This window comes from Hydra vulgaris, chromosome 11, assembly GCF_038396675.1.
Source record: "Hydra vulgaris chromosome 11, alternate assembly HydraT2T_AEP".
In the NCBI taxonomy this organism is placed as follows: Eukaryota; Metazoa; Cnidaria; class Hydrozoa; order Anthoathecata; family Hydridae; genus Hydra; species Hydra vulgaris.
This window is the reverse complement of record NC_088930.1, coordinates 43,615,001-43,640,000: the sequence shown is the minus strand read 5'-3', so window position 1 is coordinate 43,640,000 and position 25,000 is coordinate 43,615,001. Positions and strand designations below refer to the sequence as shown.

The 25,000-nt window shown below is 26.6% G+C and overlaps 1 protein-coding gene across 1 annotated transcript in view; it reads right to left on the bottom strand.

The window, feature by feature from the left end:
• Nucleotides 1-25,000, bottom strand: part of LOC136086680 (corticotropin-releasing factor receptor 2-like) — a 125,628-nt gene that overhangs the window by 33,774 nt on the left and 66,854 nt on the right. Inside the window, exons 5-8 of the mRNA XM_065808926.1 lie at nucleotides 20,160-20,296; nucleotides 12,944-13,065; nucleotides 7,676-7,802; nucleotides 4,387-4,537 (exon numbers count right to left, since the gene is read on the bottom strand). Of these exons, the coding sequence (XP_065664998.1) occupies nucleotides 4,387-4,537; nucleotides 7,676-7,802; nucleotides 12,944-13,065; nucleotides 20,160-20,296 (537 nt within the window). The remainder of the gene's footprint in view (nucleotides 1-4,386; nucleotides 4,538-7,675; nucleotides 7,803-12,943; nucleotides 13,066-20,159; nucleotides 20,297-25,000) is intronic.

Genomic DNA, 25,000 nt, shown 5'->3' with positions numbered 1-25,000 from the left:
TAAAAGTTTGATTTTCACGATAAAAGGTATATTTGATAAACATGAGAATTATTCATATATTTTTATTACTATGTTAAATATTTGTAAAATATCAACTGCAGTCACTAGGTATTTTATGGATATATATTTTATGGTATGATTTCGCAGCTGAATGTTATTTATCAGCAAGATACAACCATTATTACTTGATGTATACCTATAGGGGTTTCTTGATCTCTCTTACGCCGGGCTGGTTGATCTGAGGATCAAGGTGCACCATACTAAAATTATGATACATGTATAATTTGTTGTATTTAATTACATAAGAATAACTATTAAAATCCATTCATTGCACAAAGAAAAAATATTTCCATTCGCTAGATAAATAAAAATAATAATAAAAAATAAAAAGGCAATTTATTTTATCAAGATATAGTAATAATAAATTTAATGATGCATAATTATGTCTATCAAAAATTTAACAAAATTAAATTTAAACTCAATTTAATTTTGTTGAATTTTTGATAGACATAAATATGTATCAGCTGGGCTGGATTTGAAACTGTCAAAACGAAAGGTCAAACATTTAAATAAGATGATTGCGAACAAGTGTAATTTTTGTCTTACGTTTTCCATACTGTTCTCATTGAAAAAAAAGATTGGGCTATTGAGCAGTGGTGCACGCTTGGTGTCGGGGTTCGATACCTGTGTGCGGCAGACGCTTGGTCAATTCATTCTGAGCATCTGTATTTGTAAATAGCTGCTAAATTTATGTCACCGTTTCTCGTTCATTTTATTTTACCTTGTTTTTCTTCATGTTTAGTTGATTAATGCTGCTTCATTGATTGACTGAATTTGTATCATTACTTATGTTCTTTTGTTATGTTACTGTCATTTTTGTGATGAATAACATATATATATAATTATTGTATCAAATTCTAAAAATGTTTATGTTTTTTTTTCAAAATTTCAGACTTGGTGTTGACTGAAAATGGTTAGAATAGAATAGACAGATAGAGGAATGGTACCTCATGAAACAATCAGAGCAGCTGTGGAAGTGAAGTTTTATTAAAAATGTAGTTTTATTGAAAAAACGGGCCTAACAATGAAGTTGCTCGAGAGCTTGGTATTGATCATATGACATTGAAAAGATATGTTTAAAAGCAAAGACTTAATCCGGATGTTACATTTAAACCGAGATTTAATATACGACAGGTCTTCACAGAAGAAGAAGACTGCTTACCAAATTATTTGCTTCAAGCTTCGAAGATGAACTATGGCCTTTCAACGAAAACAACTCACCAATTAGCATATGAAATGGCTGTTGCTAATAATAAAGTTTGTCCGGATTCATGGATTAAGAACAGAATGGCAGGCATTGATTGGTTACAGAGCTTTATGAAAAGAAAACCAGAATTATCTATACGAGCTCCAGCTAGTATAGATAATTCTGGTCCAGCTAAAGCCACCAGCTTTGCAAGAGCAGCAGCTTTCAACAGATTCACTGTTAGTGAATTTTTTCAGAATCTGCGGAAAGTGCAAAAAGGTTATCAGTTTGGTCCACAAAGCATTGTGGACGAAACAGGACAAACAACCGTACAAAAGCCTGTTAAGGTTATTGCTAGTAAAGATGTCAAACAAGTAGGTAGCATAACATTGGCAGAAAGAGGCTTCCAGCAACTGGCTAGAGAGCAGTACCAGACCGATGAATCTATATGACATTGTTCCGATTGCGTGTGAAGCATACAGTAAAGCCTTTACAAAATCAAACATTGAATCTGGATTTAAAGTTGCTGGGATTGAACCATTCAATCCGGACATTTTCATAGATGACAAATATCTGCCAGCATCAGTGACCAATTGTCCAGCACCCACTCCTACTGTTGAACATCCAGAAATCAATGCAGATATTGCAGAAACTATTATATATAAACCCAATGAAAATCTGCAGGAAATGGCTGGCTTGGATGAGCGAGACTCTTCTGAATTAGCAGGACCCTCTGTTGCTGTAGCAGGACCATCTGTTGCCATAACAGCAACCCGGAATATTGTAACACTGAAAGTTCTGAGACCCTTTCTGAAGGCTCCAGCCAGAAAAAAAACAATTTAAAAGTAGACAACAAAAAACAAGAACTTTGGCAGACACAACTGTTCGAAATGAGATTTGTTTGGCAAAAGAAAAAACAAAACAAATTCCATGGTTCAGAAAGATCCAAAAAAGACCACAAGAAAACAAAACATGCTGCTACAAGACTTCAGTTTGAAGAATCCGATGATGAGTTTAAGGAAGAATTGAGACTTCGAAAGATAACAAGTAATAAGAAAAAAAAGGCTACAAGTGCAGCAGTTGAAGACAATGAACTGATGGATTTCCAATGATTCTGATAATACTCATTGCCTACCACCGCTTGAAAGTGATGACAGTGAAAATGATCTTGAAATGATATCTTCTCAACAGATAGTTGAATCATTAAACATGAACTTTGACTTTGATGCACTGAATGTGAAGGATTTTGTTGCTGTTAAATTTGATATAAAAAAGAAAACTATTCATCATGTTGGACAAATCTGTGTAAAAGAAAATGTGCGAATGCTCAAATTATTAAAAAGAGAAAATTTTAAATTGTATAAATTCATCTCTGTCAGTGAGCAATTGTACCACTTTACCGATGATACCGCCTGCAAGCTTCCCGATCCAATGCAGCTTGGATCGTGTCATTCGACATTTGATTTTTGATTTTGATTTTTATAGTTTTGGCAAACATTTCTTAAAATTTCTGATGAAAAAACTAGTTCACTGAATTTTAAATGTGAATTTCTTGGCAGAAATTTAAAGAACTATGCTTTTAATTATGCTTTATTGGCAACTTTTTATTGATTTTGTAAAAAACTATATATAAGATCAATGCACCCCATAGTGCAGATCAAGGTGCCCCATATATGGGGTGATCCTTTGTAGGTGATGTTATAAAGTTGAGTTCTAGCTTACTTAATATTATTTGGACCAAAATTAGCTTGTTGATTTGAATAAAGAAATAAATATTCTTTTAAAAATATTGAAAATAGTATTGTTGTCTGCAAGGGTTTTCAAGTTATCAACCATAAACCATAAAAAGGATCTAGGTGCCCCATCTCCTCTATTAAGGTAATGACTTTTTAACCTTTATCTTAAAAATCAATTCCTGTAGCAGGAATGGAAGAACTTTTGCCTATTAAGAACTAAAATGACCATTTTTCCAATGAAATATTGAAAAAGGTCACGCACAAACCAATTTGAAATGTAATATGACCCATTTTAGTGTAATATATTTGCTTCAATAATATTTATATATGAGTCATTAAACCAACTTGTGTAATAATTTATGTAATACATATTATTACAGAGACACGCTCGTACGATGGGGGAGTCGTTGGGTGCAATTGACCCAACTTTTTGTATCAAAATTTTGTCATAAAAATCAAGCAAAATATTTATTATTTACTCTAAACTTCTTCATTTTACAAAAACAAACCCCCCTAAAAAATTATACGATACAGCCTTGAGAGAGTTTTTGAGATTTTATAAAATATCATTGAACGTTGTGTGTTTGAGAAGCTCCTGTAGAGTTGTAAAATTATTTTTAGATATTTTGCAGTGTGGTATAAACTGATATATAAGTGAGGTTTCAAAGCGGATAGTCAAGTTTAAATCAGCTTAATTTTGTGTAAACAATATTATTGCCTAATTAAAAGAGATCTTGTACTATTTGGTGAGCCTTTTTGATATTTGTGCTTTATATACAAACATATAACTGTGCATATAATATTTTATAAAGGTCTTACTTTTTTTATTTTCTGTAATTTTAAATTGCTTATTTTTAAATAAAATATACGAAAATTCAGCAACAGTTTCTTTAATTTATTAAGTGTTTAATAATTTTGTTTAGGCTTTTTCTATTTCAGTTGCTGAGCAGAATTTATCATGTCGTTTAAAAAGGGCTTATCTAACACTTAGAAGAACAAGAAAATTTGGACAAAGAAATTAATCTGGTTTTAGGCGCCATCAAGAAGAGGCAAAGTGGCAATTCACAAAGCATCCTTGAGTGAAAGTCGTATGCCCTATAAATATATATATATATATATATATATATATATATATATATATATATATATATATATATATATATATATATATATATCAACCTTCAGAATTAGGGTCGGCATTCGGCAATCCCAATCTAACTGCCGACCTGTAAGTGTTTGAGGTAGGCAAAAAATATATATATACATACATACATACATATATATACATATATATATATATATATATATATATGTATATATATATATATATATATATATATATATTTATATATATATTTATATATATATATATATAAATGCATTATTTATTTGATAGAAACTTACACCAGCCAACAACAAAGTAGAGCCACATGTAGGATTTTGAAATGAAAACAAAAAAAAACTGTCGAAACTGAAAAAAAGCTTCATTAAACATCCATGTAATTTCCACAAGAATAAAATATTGTACAAACAAATATGCATAACTGCAGCCCTTCTAAATAAAAAAATAAATAAATAATAAACATTTGGTATGGTGGTAAAAAGATATTCTAAAAAATGATGAAACAAAGTAAACACTTTAAAACATACTTAAAACTCACTTAAAATTATCTTGTTCAAATATTTTTAAGCAATATAAATACAAAAAAAAATTTTGTACTCATATTGCAACAAAATATTATGAAATTGCACATTCTGTTTTTATGAAATTTTGTAGTAAGGATTGAAAAGTGTTGATAATAAATAAAAAATTATAAAGAATTAAAACTATTTTAACAAATTTAAGTGTAATGTTTTTTAAAACTATAAAATAAAATAAAATAATCATAAAATAAAATAGAATAATTTTATACATTTATGCAATATAATTTTTTTTTTTTAAATCACATTTTACTGATATAAATTGACAGAAATAAATGCAGTAAATAAACATAACTGGAGAGAAGCTTCATCAAAATGTAAATAACTAATACTTTTTTCTGAGCATATTTTACAAAAAATTGTTTTAAAAGTACTTTGTCTTCAAATAAAACATTTTTGCTAAAAGAGAGATGAACCAAATAATATTGCGTTTGCAGTTCTTGGTGCAAGGTAAACTTATATTAGGGCAATACGAATTTTTGTAATCAAAGTAAGACTTTAACAAAGCATCATTATACATAGGGGTAGATCTTTCTATTAGTAGAAATTTCTTCAATTGAAAAATTTGCAGATAATTTTAACTTAAACGAAAAAGTTGTTTTAAAAGATTTGGTTTTTTGAATAAGAGTGAAAATAGTTAGAAAATAAAGAATTTCCAGGCTTGGAATATGGCTGGAAAGTGTGGAAAGTACATTGTATTGATATAATGAAATCATTTCTTTTAAGCATATCAACAAAATATTTTTGATTTTTTTTTATCTGGCGGCCACTTTTAATAATAGGTAAACTATCATCACGGTAAAATCCAAAATTAATTTTATTATAAATTTGTGTAACTTGAAACAAAACGTAAATTCCCACAAGTATGATAATCATCATTAAATATAAACTAAATGTCTTCCTTGCATGATAGATTAATGATTTATGGTTAGGGTCAATAGTTTGATGTTGCTCAAAAAAAACTAATAGTGCTGCTTCGGAGTCTTTCACTTATCAAATGATAGAAATCAAACAATATTAAAACAAGAAACTTATAAAAAGATATATCACTGATGGAATCAAACTGATTAACGGTATCTTATGTTTTTTGCCTCTGATTGAAGTTAATGTCACAAGTTAATAAAGTATAACTTTAATAATACACCAAATTCATTTTTATAAGGGTTAAAAAAATGAACAATTGGATTGTTGTCTGCTTTGTCAGAAGAGACAGGCAAGCCCTTTCACCAAGATATATTAGACTTTAAACATCATTTTTAATGAGAGTACAATGAAAACATAATTGGGGGATTCTTTGTATTCAAAGTGTCCAAAGCAGAGTTGTTAGTCCTTGGCCTTGAAGCCAAAAATAGAGGCCTTGGCCTTGAAACTGTTGGCCTTGGCCTTGATTGTTTTGGCTCTGGCATTGAAAATAAATACATATTTTCCTATTGATTTCGTTGAATTCTGCGCAAAACCTTGGTCTATTTTTACAAAATTAAATTTTTTTGTCACAGCACTTGCTATATATATATGTATATATATATATGTATATATATATATATATATATATATATATATATATATATATATATATATAATATATATATATATATATATATATATATATATATATATATATATATATAAATATATATCAGGCCTTGTTAAGAAGCGCTACGCAGCTCGCATTTTGCTTGCGAAAAGGCGATTTGCCTACGCGTTCAGCAGTTTTGCGCTACGCAAAAACTTATATCTTTTAGAATATTTAAATTATCTTTTGATTACCGTTAACGTGACGTTTATTCAGAAGAAATAAAGTCGTAAGTAAAAGCATTTAACCGCAATTGTAAAATAATAGATTTTTTTGTTAAAGAAACAGTTTGTTTCATAATTTTTTTTTTGTTATTAAAAATTAGTTAAAAAAAAAAAGTGTTTTAAGCTTTATCTTAAGGAATTAAATATATAAATTCCTTTTAAATATAAAAACTATTTTTAGTCTTAATAAGTTTAAAAAATGCACGATTTATTTTGATGTAAATATTTTAATAATAAGATATTTTGTTTATTGTTAATTCAATAACGTAAAGTTTTAATGACGTTCATTTAATTTATGAAAATAAATTATGATCACGAATATGTTATCGGTAACTGATAAATAACAAAAAAAAAAACTTTATTGTTTAAAAACATTATTAAAAAGAGTTCACAAATTAAATAAGAAAAAATGTATTAACAGTTAATAAAATAACCAAAAACCAAATATAAAATCATTAGAAAATAAACAAATATTTTACGTTTCATGAAAAAAATATTTTTTCCAAAATAAAATTTAGTTCATATTTGAAAAGAAAATCATAAGAAAATAAACAAATATTTTACGTTTCATTAAAAAAATATTTTTCTCAAAATAAAATTTAGTTCATATTGTAATAAGAACTTAGATTTTATTTGTAACTTTTGTTATAGTGAGAAAAAAACAAACTGTTTGTATGATTTTTAACGCGTTAATAAAATAACTTTAATTACAATGCGGTACTTGAAAAGACGCTAGTGACGCAATATAACTTCTAACGATGCAAAATATATTTGCTGAGTTGAGTTACTTAGAAATATATATATATATATATATATATATATATATATATATATATATATATATATATATATATATATATATATATATATATATATATATATATGTACAGCACTTGCTGTTTATATATATATATATATATATATATATATATATATATATATATATATATATATATATATATATATATATATATATATATATATATATACTGTTTATATATACTTATATTTATAAAGGGTAGCAATAGCATCGATTTAAATTAATAAAATTCTACTCACAAAATACATAATTTCTTAGGCTTTTTAAGAAAAAAATTTACCTCAAAATAACACAAACTTAATTTTTCTAATAAGCAAAATATAATAGTATAGTAATATCATTATCATATAATGATATTACTATACTATAACATACCTTATTAGGTATTTCATTTGCAGCTTTTCTATTGTTCAGATGAATATAAGCAATGTACGCAATATCTCTTAACATGATGGAAGCAATCAAATTTCTATGCAACATCACACGTTGATTTTTAAACGGACTAAAAAAAAAAATCATCAACAAAATAATATGAAACACTTAATTTTATAGTAAATTTTAATAATAAAAAAGTAGTTTTACATAGAAAAAAAAAACATTTTCAACATGAAGTTAAAAAAAAAAAAAAAAGGATAAAATAAACATATATAAAAAAAACATTTAAAAAATAAAAGATTATTTATATTATTATTTAAAAATCTAATTAAAGATAAATAAAATGGATTAATTCTTAAAAAAAATACTTAACTTAAGAATATGATAGAAAATCTTATTATATTTTTAACATTGCATTATATTTTTAAACTTTTGGAGCTGTTGATCGAAAAAAACATATTTTTATTTTGATGAATTTAGAAGTTGTGAGTGAAAGAGTAAAGTCCTTTTTTTATTTACAGACATGCTTTTAAACTTATGTGGCTATAGCCTTACTTTTTCCTTGTATTTTTGAATATACTTTTTTATAGAAAATACTGATATTAATCATATTAACAGAATAGTGTAAAAGCTAAAAAAAAAAAATGTAAAAGCTAAAAATGATAGGCATAAAGATTTGAATATAAAAACAAATTTTACAATATACATTAAAAATGTAAATTGGATACACTTTTACAATATAAATCTGATATTTATTTATATTTAATACATTATTAATCCTTTATATTAATAATACAAAAATTATTCAATTTATTAAGTTTTTATACTTTACTTATATTTACTTTACTTTATATAATTTGTCGCATATTCAATCACATCATAAAAAATATAACAAAAAACAAAATATTTTCATATAAATATAATTTTATTAAAAAAATTCAAATTATTTTCATAATAAAAGATCAAAATAAAATAGCTGAATATTTTAAAGATGTTTTATTTTTTCAAAGAAGTTTTGCTGTTGCTACATCAATCTAAACTTACATTGCTTAAACAATATGCAATCACTTGGAATGACCTATATTTATGGTAGCATAAAACTTAAAGAGTAGCTTGTTAATGATTGTCTAAATTCAATTTGGATTAGAACAAAGTCATTATATTGTTGCAACACTGATGTTAGTATTATGATAAAACTCAGAAAAGAGGCCCCTAACCTAAAGGCCCCATTACAGATAAACTTACATATGTAATTCATCTTTATTTTTTTCATATTCTTTATAAATAACATATTCTAATACAGTGTAACACTTTTAATTAAAAGCAAGTGATTTCTAATAAGGAGCCTTCACAAACTGCTTCATCAAACCCAACTTAATATGTAGTGGCAACATAAGCACTGTTTTAAGATTAACAAGAGGTTGCCACATTTCTAGTTCCTACATTTTATTCTTTATTTTTTAGTGGTCTGAGATTGCCCTACTAGCCCGAAAACACAGAAAACATTGAAATTTAATAAATCCATCCTGCAGACCAAGCAAAAAAACCATAATATAAAGCTCTATTGAAGATGGCAAATCTTGAATAAAGCTTTATATTATGATCTACCATTTTGAATAAATCTTACTCTTTCCCATAATCAAGAATAGCTCTATTCAAAATCTACTGATAGCAGGTCTTGAATAGAGCATATGCTTTCTCATATATCAATGATAATTATCTTCTTTAATATCAACATTTTAAAAATTAATTATATTGAGTTTATATCTTAATTCAACCTAAAAACTGTTTAATCAAATGAAAAATACAGTTTTTGATCTAATATATAATAAATATAACGCAATAGTTATAGTATTTTGTAACATTTTTTTTCATGCGAAGGGTAACATAGGGTAACGATAGGGTAAACACAAGGGTAACGATAGGGAACATTTCAACACCCTCCCTGATGTAACTTATAAAAAGTCAAAACGTATATTATCGAACTATTAAGATCAACATTTAGATATAATAAATCTAGATATACAAACAAACTCATATTAAAAAAACTTTCCTCGAGAAATCCATTTATTCAGATTTTCAATTCAAATTCACCTAAAATATCCTAAAAGAACCTAATTTTGTAGAGTTTAATAACGTTTGTATGAAATATTTAGAATTAAAAAAAAAAATTATTATAAACATTATTATATAACAATCTCAATGGGGGAGAGAGCTCCATTTGTTGATTACTTGTAAAGAAAAAAAGTTTTGACTAGATGCAAAATTGCAAGTTGAACTTTTTATTCCTAAATATGACCTCTTGTAAAAGATTTATTAATGGTTTTTAGAAAGATTGTTTCACATTATTAATAGTTGTTAATCTATTTGATATTAGCCTGCCTTTCATGGTTGTCATTTTAATTTTTAATAACCCATGATGATATGGAAAGTATGTACTCATTGAATTAATTAAGTACTCACTAAATTAATTTTTTAAATTAAGTACTCATTAAATTAATTTTTTAAATTAATTAAGTACTCATTAAGTTAATTTTTTTATCTACATATTTGCAAATCAAATAAAATTTCAAATCTTATAAAATTTAGTTTTGTTCCTCTTTCAACTATTTATAAAAAAGTATTGAGCTATCTTCAAAAGAATAGTAATATTTTTTTATATTTTTTTAAAGTATTTTAATGGGCAATATTTAATCAAAATGAGAGGGTTGTTAATTTTATTAAGCTAAAAGGGACATAAATTTTATAAATTTCGAATAATAAAATCTAATTAGATAAATTGAAAAATTGTAGATAAATTTAGCATAAGATAGTGAAAATAAATATTTTATTAATTCATTTCTTTTACGTTTGGAGGAGGTGAGCATGCAGGGGTACTTTTGTTACCAAGTTATAATTACCGAAATTTTTTGCAAAATATTTCGGTAACACACACACACATGGCATATATATATATATATATATATATATATATATATATATATATATATATATATATATATATATATATATATATATATATATATATATTTATATATATATATATATATATATTTTTATATATATATATATATATATATATATATATATATATATATATATATATATATATATATATATATATTATATATACATATATATATACATACATATATACATACATATATGACAATATTTCATAATCTGCAGTTTTTATAGCTTTTATGTTTAGTAAATATCTTTGTATAACCATGTGTTTATGTTTAGTAATACATTTTTTGCTGTATTGTATTATAATCAGCAAAAGATTTATAATTTATAAATGTAATATTATAATTATATTATATTTTTTTTATTTATGTATAGTTAATAATTTTATTTTTAATTATAATATTAAAAATAATAATCTGTAATTTCTACAATTTGTATTAAGTGCATTAATCTAATTGAAACTAATTAAGAAATAAAATATTGTATTTTAAAATATATAACTAAACCTTGTTTTCAAATAAATAATAAATAAAATGGGAAAGTTGCTAAATCCCTTAAAAGTAGAACTCGCTGCACAAATTCTTGGTTTGCAGGACTACCAAATGATCTTCTTGTGAACTTCCAATTGCTAATTGTGATGACTGGTATAATAAGAACTTCTTCATCGAGTTTTAAATTTAAATAAAATTTTTATCTACTTACTTTAAATTTTTTTCATATTTATTCCAAAATGTAAATATTATTTTACAACTTAATTAAATCATTTCTTAAGACTGGTTAGATGTGACATTAAAGATTGTTTAAAAAAGCATATAATATGCAATTGTGATGAAGAAAAAAAGATATTTAGCAACTAAATTTTAAGACTATAAAAATCAATTTTTTAAGGACATTTATTGCAACAAAAAATAGTTTATTAGTTGTGTTTACTATTTTTTTAATTTAGGTATCAGTGAATGAAAGGGAGTACCTAATAGACCAAAGAGCTAAAAAGGGTGGAAAAGAGTAATTCCAGATTGGCAAAAATGATCAAAAAGAACTAATCAAATTAAAGAATAAACAAGAAATTGGAACATTGTATAAACAAAAGCCTTGTGTGTTAAGTCTTGAAGAATCAAATTTAGTGGTAAATAGGCATATGTTTTTTTTTATTAGTGATTCATAATTACAATTAAATATTTAGAAAGAAGTGTCTTAAATTAGTACCTAAATTGGTTTAACCAGTGCTATTGGGCAAGCACAACTGATATCTGATATATATATATATATATATATATATATATATATATATATATATATATATATATATATATATATATATATATATATATATATATATATATATATATATATATACTTGTAAGTATATTGTTTGATTCAAATATATTTAATTTAGTGTGATGATCCTTGTTCTGATGATAATGATTGTCATGACGGTGAAAGTAACAATGATCCAGATTTTTATGGAGATGTCTATTTTATATAACTACAAACACTTGCCTAACTTTGCAAAAGCAGTAATACGTTATGGAATTAGTAATGCCGCTGCTCATTTAGGTACAGGATTCCTCATTGATTATGGGATAGTAACAGCTGCTGAAAAAACTAATATCATTACAGAAAAGAAAGTTTTTAGTGAGAAGTTTAGAATAGGAGAACAACTTGACATTGACCATAGTAAAGAGGTTTTTCAATTAAAAGTTAGTGATAAAAAAGATAAAGAAACGCTTGTTCACAAAATTGCTTACAGTTTAGAAGGTGAGCCAATTATAATACCTGGAGAAGCACATCTCACATTTACTGCGGAAAGTGGAACAAAGACAAGAAAATATCTAACATATAAAATTATTACAAGTGGAACTGGAGTTTCCAAAGTAAATGCAACTAAAGAAGTTCTAAATGAGTTTAACAGCACCAAAACTCTTCAAGTTGTGATTCTTGACAATACAAGTTCAAATATTGTTACAGACAATCGATACTCCCCATCCCATTACCTTTTACAGTTTTCTAACATTTATAATATTAGGAAATACCAAGGAACAGAATGGCTACTTTAAATACATGCTTTTTTAAAGAAATAATTATTTGAATGCAATAAAACATTGCATTAAAATTTAGAATTTAAAAAATTTTAATTATAGTACTTTTTTAAGTATTTTAAAATCATCTATTATGACACTAATATAATACAAGTCATATATTGTAGATTGTAGTAGATTGAATAACCTGAACTGAATGTAAAATAAACAAAAGTTTTCTATAAAATCAACAACATAAAAGTTTAATAATTATACTTACATTAAAAATAAGAGTACAATAAAGCCAAAAAAACATGCAGCAGCATCAATTATACGAAGAAAGTATCCCAAATCATCAAGTATTTGTTTGTTGAATTTATAATCAATTTCATATTGATATTGCTATATTATAAAAACAAAAATTTCAGACAATATTGCATTTAATAAACGGATGTTTTATAAAAAAAAGAAAGCACCAAAAAAGCAGGAATTAAAACACCCTAAATTTTAATTGTTAATTTGTTAAAAAATATTTTATCTTGTTGGGTAAAAGTATGTTGATATTGCTTGCATGATGATGCATTATATTGCAAAATATATTTGCTATTTTTTTTTTTTTTAATGCAATAGCTCATTTTGTTTTGTGTTATTATATTATTTAATTGCCAATAAAAATATTTAAATATAAAATTTCAGTATTTTAAGTTTATCTTTTGTTTAAATAATTTTGATAATATTTTTCTCTTATTTTTTACAGATATAACTATCTATAAAAGAAAAAACCAACACCGAAACATAGGTAACTTTTGACGTTAATAGAAAAACTTTTTTCCAAAAATATCATACTAAAAGTTGTCTTTTTAATCAAGTTTAGGGTGCTTAGTTTTAATAACTGCCAAACACTCATTATATAATTAGTCTCCAAATCCAAATCAACATTCCCCAATGCCTAAAAAAAATAACTGACTATTTAGTCTGCTTTATGAAAAGCTAATAGTATCGTTTTTATACATTACCTATTATGTTAAGTTTGAAATGTAAAGATGTATTGTTTATTAGTAGTAATTAGGCATTTACTTGGGCTATTAAACAGTGTTCTGAGTACTATCTATGCTTTGAGTCAAGTTCTTCAATCAAATTTAAAAATAAATAAAGTACCAAAAACTATAAAACACAATAAACCATCATCATCACCAAGGTCTCTAAACCTATCATTCACTAAAATTCGTGGTCTTCGAAGTAACTTATCTTCGCTTGAATCTTATCTCTTGCAAAGTTCACCAGACCTACTTGCTCTTTGTGAGACTAATTTGAGTTCAGCTGTCTCATCTTGCGATCTTAGTGTTGATGGTTATCTTCCTTTAATTTGTAAAGACTCAAATAGTCACATGCTTGGCCTAGGCATTTACATTCGTAAGAATTCACCCATTTGTCGTGAAACTAGGTTTGAATCCACAGACTATTCTTTTATATACTTTCATTTGGCACCACTTTATTGCCTTTCTCTTTGTTTTATATCGCTCTCCTTCATCTCAAGACTGCACTCTTTTTGATAATATTTCTGATCATATTGACCAAGCCCTCTCTCTTTATCCATCAGCTAATATAGTTGTTGTTAGTGACTTTAATGCTCACCACTCTGAATGGCTTAACTCTAGTTTCAGTGATTTTGCAGGCATTAAAACCCACAACTTCTGCCTTTCTCAATCCCTAACTCAAATAGTCAACTTTCCAACTCGCTTTCCAGACAACCTGAATCATTTACCTTCTCTACTCGACTTATGTCTTGTTTCTGATCCTAGTCAGTGCTCAGTTTCTCCACATTCACCCTTAGGTGTTTCAGATCACAGTTTGATCTGTCTAAAACTAATATCTCATTCTTCTTCGACACCTGAATTCCCTTATTATCGTACCTCTTACGCCTACAGTAAAGCTGACTGGGATTCTTTCCGCGATTTTCTACGTGATGGACCTTGGGTAGAAATCTTTCGTCTTCCTGTCAACAATAGCGCTTCTAAGATAACTTAGTGGATTCAGGCTGGCATGGAATCTTTTGTCCCCTCTCAACAATTCCATATCAAGCCTCATTCTCCTCTATGGTTTTCCTCACACTGTGCTGCTGCTATTGCCAATCGAAACCATTACTCCCATATCTATCAGCAAAACAATTCTCCATTATACAGAAATCTGTTTATTACTGATAGAAACCATTATCAAAAGGTTTTGTCTAATGCCAAAGCCCGCTATTCTCTGGCCGTGAAATCTCTTACCTTATCTCAAAAATTAGGCTCTTGTGACTTCTGGAAAATCTTTAATAGTATTAATAATAAGGGAAAATCTTTAATTCCACCTCTCTTGTATGGTTCAGACTTTGTCACCTTACCTAAAGACAAAGCTGAATTGTTTGCTAAAAACTTTTCATCAATTTTTTCTCTTGATTCCACTAGTTGCGTTCTACCTGATATTGCCAACAAACAGGTTGATCCATTGCTTGACATTCATATCACTCCACCATTGTTTGCTGATGATACTACCATTAACTCTTGTCGAGATAAGAAACCAACACTCTCTGATTGCTTGGAGGGGGCATTTGAGCTTGAAAAGAATCTCACTACTGCTACAGCAGTGGCTGGTGAACTTCAATACAGATTAAACTCAATTTTTTTCAGCTAATCGTTATCGCAATAATTTAGATCTTCCTATATTTATGAAGGGTGATGTACTCAATGAGTCATCTACTCTTCATCTTCTAGGATTAACTCTTACTAATCTTTCTTGCAAAATTAGCATCTGCTAAGGTTGCATCTCTTGCAAGGTTACAAAATTAGCATCTGCTAAGGTTGCATCTCTTTATCGAGCTCGACACTTTCTTACTTCGGATTATATTCTTTATCTCTATAAATCTCAAATCTAGTCTTGTATGGAATACTGTTGCCATATCTGGGGTGGTTCTTCTAATGATGCCCTTTCTCTTTTAGACAAGGTGCAAAAACGCATTGTAAACATAGTTGGACCTGCTCTTGCAGTTAACCTCAAACCACTATTACATCGTCATAATGTTGCTTCTCTTTCTCTTTTCTACAAATACTATAATGGGCACTGCTCTAAAGAGCTAGTGTCTCTTGTGCCATCTACTAAAATTCATTCTCGTGTTACTCATCATTCAATTAAGTCTTTTTTCTGTGACTGTTCCTAAGTGCTTCAAAAACGCGTATTTGTCTAGTTTTTTTCGTCGAACATCAGTTCTTTGGAATTCGCTTCCTTCATCTTGCTTTCCTGATTCATATAATTTGCAATCCATTAAGTCGCCCGTCAATCATTATCTTGCTCTACAATCTTCATCTTTTCTCTTTCAGTAACTTCCAACTTTAATTAGTGGTTGCTTGCAGCCTTTTTGGAAGCAAAGATGTTTAAAAAAAAAATAAGTATACAGCAAACTTCCAGTTTCGACATAAAATTCTTTACACAAGCTGTGTGTTAATATTTTGACACTGGCTACCCATTTACTTAGTAACAATATTACTTACTTGATAGTAAATTTGACAAAGAGCTATAAAAGTTTTTACTGCTTATAAAAAATCTTTTATATTATCTTATTGTAATAGAATGCAGACACTTTAAGAATAATTACAACAATTAAAAATTCGACAATAAAAGTGAATATTATATTAAAGTAATTAATATATAAAATATATAATTTATTACATAAAATAAAAACTATTATGCAATAATTTAGAGTGTAATAATTTTATGCTTTATCAGTTGAATAATTTATATCAATATAATATAGAGTGTAATAAATTCAAACTTATCATTTAGTCAAGTCTAATCAAAAAATTTATTTATTTTTTTATAAAAATGACTTTGCGTTTTTCATTTTAGTTACAACAATAATTCTTTTCTTTTATAAACAACTAAAAAAATATTTTTTCTACTAATTTTATTATAATTATACAATATTTATACTAACATATATAATACTAAAATTCTGCTCTACTAAAAACAAAACAATTGTTGCAGTATAAAATAATTTATATTATAAAGTCTACAAGCTGTTAACAAGTACAGCAGTCTCAAGCATACAAAAAATATATATGCTATAAATACAAATGTTGATAAATATATGTTAATGAATAATGTGTTATAAATACATATAAAAATATATGTTATTAATGCAATATATTTGTTATTAATACATACATCAGCAAGCATCCAATCTCAAGCACTACAAAAAAAATCGGTTGTAACACAAAAAAAAATAAACCATCACATTTTGTATGCAAAAAAAGTCAACTTTAAACTCAAACTTTGTTTTTATTTGAATCATTTTTTTTATATGAAAAAAATTATACTTAATGCAAGAGCCATAAAATGCTCCCAAAAACCATGTGTATATATATATATATATATATATATATATATATATATATATATATATATATATATCCACCGAAGCCTACATATATATATATATATATATATATATATATATATATATATATATATATATATATATATATATATATATATATTCAATATTATATTATATATATATATATATATATATATATATATATATATATATATATATATATATATATATATATATATAAATATAGCTTCCTTCCAGGTAAAACCACCATGGATGCAATCACATGTATCATAGAAGACAGGTATCTTGCTAAAGACAAATTGAAAAATTTAGTTGCAATATTCTTTGACTTTGCTAAAGCTTTTGACGTAGTTGATCACGAGCTTCTTCTTACTAAATTATCGATAAACTTCCCTAAATGGCTTATTTCCTAGATTGCAATGAACCTACAGACCAAATATCAGCAAACTTATTTAAACGGCATAGCAACAGAATGGCGACCAGTGGAAGCTGGAGTCATCCAAGGCAGTGCACTCAGACCTATACTCTTTATACTCTTCATACTTGATATAAACGATATATTTGACTGCAATACTGAACTATACAAACTTGCTGGTGACATCCTTGTATTCATTTTGGAAACCTAGCCTAGTTAACCCTACCACAGGAAATTTGCAACAAAGTTAATAACTAGTACATCAAAAGCAAATTGTTATTAAACATAACAAAATGTGAAACTATGAGCATACCTAGTAACAACCTTGTATATGCCTACCACCAAATGTTTCCATCAATTCCAAATCTCTTGAATATGTAACATCATATAAATACCTGAGATTGGATTTAAATAAAGAAATAAACACCCACCAACAATAGCAGCGGATCAAGCCCAAATTTTCCTCAGCTAAGTACCTAATTAGATGTCTAAAAAAACTAGGCTTTTATAGCAAAATATAAGTAACAATATACCAAAATATTGGACTTGGTCAATTGATCTAAAGTACACCGTTACTGTGTGTAAGCAGTATTGAAATGATACGAAATGCATAAATGGAAATAAATCTAAAAACGCTAAAACTATAGGTATTAGTCCAAAAATCACAAGGACAAAATATAGCATCGAAAACACTAATACATACATTGACAATATATGTATAAAAATTCTAAAATGAATTTTAAGAAACCCAATTCATCCGCTACACATAAAGACAAAAAATAATTCTAAAGTAACAAGACAGAATGTCAACTCTGGGTTCAAGATAGCCACTGCAAAAAGAACATACAAAAATAGCTTTACCCAATGACCATTGCGTCTTATAAGAGATGAGAAACATAATTTGTACACTAGTTAATCAACTGTGTGCATATATATGTATGTATGTATGTATGTATGTATGTAAAAATTATGTAATTTCTAAATTTTTAGGCCATTGAATTTAAATAAAGATCTTTATAAGTAAATGTTGAAAGAAATGTTTTAAGCAATTTAAAAAATTTTTAGGCAAAAACATTTGTGTAAAATATAAATGTCGAAAGCATTCATTTAGGCAGAAACCTTTTTTATTTGGAATATTCAAATTATTTTTTAATATCATTTGTGACGCTTATTCAGAAAATATTAGGTCATAAAAAAAAGCATTTAACTGCAACTAAGAACTTTTTAAAGAAACAAATTTAAAAAAAAAAAATTTTTTAATGACTTATTAAAAAATATATAAAATAATTAATTAAATAAGATTTTAAAAATCTAAATTTAGTTTTGAAGAAATGTAAAATAGTAAAACATGTAAAACTTAGTTTCAAGTGAATGTAAAAGAGCTTTGCAATTTTTATTAAAGAAGTTTGTTTCCCATCGTTTGCTAACTAATTCATAACATAAAATATAAGTTTCTCCATCATAGATTATTATAGATTATTATACGCAAAGAAAATTTAAAACTTTTTTTCTTATAAAAATGGAGAAGTGCTTTTGAAAAGAAAATTCTTTTCACAAATGTATTGTTTGTTCTATTAATTCAATATTGTATAAAGTCCTTTTTTTTTAAAAAGATTATGTTAAGTATAAGATTGTTTAAATAATAATTTTTGGTAAATAAGTTTAATGAATTTTTACCGCAGTTTAAAATAAAAATTACTTACAACCAGATACTTTAAAATACTTTCAAAATCTAAATAGTTTTCAAGGTCTTGTAACAAATAAGATAATAATAATTACAACACATCAAAAGCAAAGGGTTTTGAATATTTACAAATTGTTTTTTTATATTTGTCAATACTTTGTTGTTGTTAAAAAGAGCGCACATTTTTTTGATAAAAAATGGTAACACTCAATTGTGTCTCACTCAAGTGAAAAACCTTATGGCGTATATATTGACATGCGCTTTATCTGAAAGTAAAAAAGTTAATGTTATCAATAGTTTAATATATCACTTTTATTTACACAAATTATTTCTAGTTTACACTTCTCTCTATGATGAAAAATAATTAAAATAGGTGAGAGATCTGCTGAATACAAAATTTTTTATAAAATATAGTAACAGGCAACTCAAGAAAATTTTAAGCTACCAAAATTAATGAACTTGTTACTTTCAATTACCCTTCTGGCAACCAACAAAAACTCCAAGTGTACACCCCTGGGTATATATATATATATATATATATATATATATATATATATATATATATATATATATATATATATATATATATATATATATATATATATATATACATATATATATACATATATATATATATATATATATATATATATATATATATATATATATATATATATATATATATATATATATATTTTGTTTGTTTTTTCTTTATCTTTAATAACAAATCACATAACTGGATGTATATTTTAAAACTATAAAAATTTAATATGCATTTATTAATTAATAATAAATCAATAGTAATTAAAAAGTTAAAACTTTTGTAAATTATATAACTTTATGTTATTGTATACTTGTAAAGTTTTGTTTATTTTATTAGAATTTATATTTATAATACTACTTTAGGTAACCAAAATGATTTAAGGTTCTTAAATAAATCGTATTTTAGTTTGTTTTTTCTAAGCTATTGAAAGCTTGACAACAAAAAAGAAAATTCAATATACCCATTTTGATATTATTCCTGCTTCATAAAACACCGAAAATTCTCTACTGGTCTTCTCCTCATCAGTAATTTTGAAACAGTAAGAAGCATAATCAACTTTTCCAAATGTTCCATTTTTACACAAAACAGGTATTACACCTAAAAAAAACCAAATAAAACATTAATACACCTAAAACAAACTGTTCTAAGACGTAGAATTACCTTTGAGGAATAACCTCCTTAACTATAGAAGGCCTTAGGGAGCCAGATTATTTAAAAAAACAACAGTTATTACACCAAAAAATAGCATTAATGAAATTTTTATACATTCTGCTTTTTTATTACAAGGTAAAAAGAAACATTAAATTCTGCGCCAACTGTTGAAGTATTATTGTTATTTTGAATTTTTATACAAAAAATCATTCTCTATCATTTGTTAACAAATAACGAGACACTACATAGTTTTTTCATGTTTTTGATGGAAACAAAATTATGTTTAGCTCAATATATATTTAAATTCAATTTACAAATACATCAACTGCAAAAAAGATTTTATAGAAAAAAAAAATAATAACAGAAAAACAAAGCAATTAAAAATTTAGTTTATCTTGAGAAGAATTTATTACTAGTTTTGTTATTTTGTTATTAATGTAATTTATTTAATTTTTGATTTAGGTGCCCCGAGAAGACTTAATAGTCTAGTCACAGAGCTAGGAAGTTCAAGCCTCCTTCCTTACAGATGGCATAAAGTATACCCAGAGCTTGCTTTGAACCCTTTGAATAATTTCAATTTCCTGCATTTATTTTTATGAAAAAAAATGCTTGTGAGTATTTCAAGTTATCATAATTTTGTTATCATCTAGGACACCTTTACTATTGAGTTCCTTAAAAAACCTGAAGCTGTTTTTTTCTAGCGATAGATGCTTTTTTAAGAAATTTGATTTGGTTGGATCATTAATGATTCAGTAGAACCCGTTGTAATACACTTTTTAATTTAATATCACAACGTCATCTTCTTTTAAAATTGTAGATTAATCTTACTTCTGAATACACAATATAACAACATTTTTGCTTATGTTAACTCTTTTAAGTTTCTTACATAATTTTGTTATGCTGATTTCAGTAGTACCATTGGTTTTGCTCTACCATCAAGATTTTCTGAGAAAAAGCATAAAGCATATTTCGGAGTTTTCATATATGTGTAATGCATTTTTAACATTATATATATATATATATATATATATATATGTATGTATGTATGTATGTATGTATGTATGTATGTATATATATATATATATATATATATGTATGTATGTATGTATGTATGTATGTATGTATGTATGTATGTATGTATGTATGTATGTATGTATGTATGTATGTATGTATGTATGTATATATATATATATGTATGTATGTATGTATGTATATATATATATATATATATATATATATATATATATATATATATATATATATATATATATATATATATGTATGTATGTATGTATGTATGTATGTATGTATATATATGCTGATTTTAACTAATTCTTTCTGCTAAGCCTGGCTCGTGGATTTGTTTTTCACTCTGGCGAGCCACTGTCACTTTGTTTATTTTGTGTCTTTTTTCTATAATACCACTTTTAACATTACTTTTCCTTATTCTAGTTTTTTAGGTATTCAATTGTCATTTCCTTTGTTATTGTTTATGTCTACTTATGTTGATTTAAAGCAATTTTTAGTAAATATTAGCACATCTTGGGTACAATTTTTTTAAATGCTACTGAGACACTGATTTAACTATATTCTTTTGTTTAATTTCAGGCTAACTAATTACAACTGTTATATGAAGTGGTGAATATGTCTAGTAGTTCCAGCAAGCTTTGTCCTGACTCATTCATATATGGTTATGTTTGTGGTTACTATATTATTCTAACACAAACCAAACATAAGATTGTCAGTGGTGCAAAATTCTTTACTGCATATCATGCTTATTTTGGCATGGTTATGGGAGATCAGGAGCTGCATATCATTCTGATAAAGACACACCGGATGAACTCTGTGATGACTGTGCATTGAGGAAACCTAATGATTAACCTTATTTCCTTAACTAACAAGAACTGGATGACTTAGTACGAGATTTAGGTCTCATTAAATCAAATGCAGAACTTCTGACATCACATTTGAAAGAATGGAATTTATTAGATCCAAGCTGCAGAACCTTTAATTGCTGGAAAAGACATGTAACATTTGCATCCTTTATGTAGTATCACAATCACTGTGCTTCTGTTATGATGTTTGTGGTCTTTGATGACATTGTAATTGTTCACAATCCTGAAGAGCAGAGGTTATTCATTGACAGTTCAACAAGAAGTCTAAAGGCAGTTTTGCTCCATAACACCGATTTTTTTGATCCTAGTAGCTCATTCTGTTCATCTAAAGGAAGACTACAAGAAAAGTGAAATTGTTGCTTGAGAAAATCAACTAGAACAGTTACAAGTGGGATGTATGTGGAGACTTTAAGATGCTAGCGTTTCTTCTTGGTCTATATGGAGGAAACAAAAAAGTATTCATGTTTTCTTTGTTTATGGGATAGCAGGGCTGCGAAGCAGCACTTCGTGACACATGAGTGGCCAGTTAGAGAATATTTACAGCGTGGTTTGCACAATGTTATTAATCAACCCATGATACCTGTTAGTGCTGAAGATGCTGGAACGCTGCTAGTGCAATCTAGCAGCGTTCCAGCATAAGTTAGAGCTAGTGGAAATCTTAACTTTATGGTACGCAGATATGAAATGCAAAATGTCAATAAAGCTGTATTACCTGCATTCACACTCAGAATTTATCAGACCAAATTTGGGTGGTGTGAGTAAAGAGCATGGAGAACGTTTTAATCAGGATATCTATGCAATGGAGAAAAGATACCAGAGCAAATGGAATGCAGCTATGATGGGTGAATATATCTGGTGTTTGATTTGCGATGACGAAAAACTTCATAAAAGAAACCATGTTCTACTGTTCCCTTCTGTTGTTATTGGAGATTTGAGAGACTATTACATTAGAACATAATATAACATTATGTAATATATGTATGTAAAATGATGTAAAATGATGCATTGTAACAACATAACATTTTTGAACCAGTAAATGTTACATGTTCACTAAAGTTGTATCTCATGCAATATGATTAATGTAAATTATATGTTTATTTGAATTTTCGGTTTTATAATCAAAGGGTTGATGCAATAAAATAAAAATGTCATATTCAGACTCAGCATGCTCAAATTAAATAGAAAACATCAAAAAATTTTAATAAACATAAATTTTTGTTACATTGTGATATTAACATACTTTGTGCTAAAAAACTAAATTTAGAAACATACATGTTAGTTAGTGGTAAAGCCCCAGGCTGGAAACACAAATTTAAGATGAGGTTGCACAAAGGTAGTATACAAAATTTTCCACTTTTACAATCTTTACTTTCAAAATTATTTTAACAATGCTAAGTAATTTGAAGCTTTGTTAATATTTGTGTTTGATGTTTTTACCTGGTATCAAGTTATACAAAAATACCTAGATCATACCATTTACATTTATACTGTATTTTTAATAACTCCATGAAGAATTTTTTGATTTCCAAATCTTGTCAACATTTTTTGCAGTTAGGATTCAAATCTAATCATTCTACAACCATGATATCAAGCTCAATATGGATAAGCAATATAAAGGAGCACAGGATTGAATTCAACAAACTAATGAAAAGACGCATTTCATACCATGTCTTGCTAATAATTTACTTCTATGTGATGCAGCTGCTTGTAAAATTTAATTAAAAACTGTTTTTTGAATTATTCAGATAATGAAATAAATACTTGCTGAATTTTTAGATTCAACTAAGCATTAGCCAACAGTAACTAAACATGTAAAAATAATAATAAAACCATAAAGTTCGACAAGATCGGAACCACATATCAATTCAGTAAAAGCATTGCATTTTTTACCTACTCTATGCAATCCTCTTAACACTTTTTCAGACTGTTCACTAGTGTCCGAAACAATTAACTTATTAGAGAATATTCAAAAACTACATAATTTCTATTTTAGCTTGGTCAAATGTTTAAAGTATTATTAATAAAATGAATACATTATTACAATAGAAAGATTTGTGGACAACGCAGAGGAGGAAATGACAGATTTTACGGAGTTAACAGAAAAGTGAACAATTATTTAAAATAACTAAAACTCATGTATATTGTGATTATTAAAATTAAGTTCTTTTTTTCTGTTTATTATCTTCAAACATTTTATTTCGACCTAAAAATACCTAGAGCTGAAATTCAAGAAGCCTGTAAGTATTAAATTTTATTTATATGTGTGGGCCCCCAAAAATAATATTCAATAGAAGTAGAAAACCTCTAGAAGCTTGGGTGCAGTATTAATTAAAGCCATGATGGCAAGGTACACATCCAGCATTCAAACTCAGTTTAAAAATAAGAACTCATCAAGAAAATAAGAAAAATTCAAAAAGAATGTTTCATACTGTTTTAGAGAGCTTTCATTACATTCATTGAATGATGTGAAAGATATGTAAGAAGAACATTGACTGAGGGTTTGGGTTGGGGAAGCAATAGGAATGATAAATAAATCCCTGGTATAAACATTATTACTAATATAAGTACTTAAAAACTAGATTAACACATGTAGAAACTCAAAAACAAAACTGTTCACAGGGAACACAGAAGCATTTTTTGAGATTAGTAATACTAGGAGATGTAGAAAAATTCAAAACTTTTTTCAAAACCTTTTTATGCTAATATCAGATGAGAATACTTCACAAAAAAAAATAACAATAATCAAAGCCTGAAA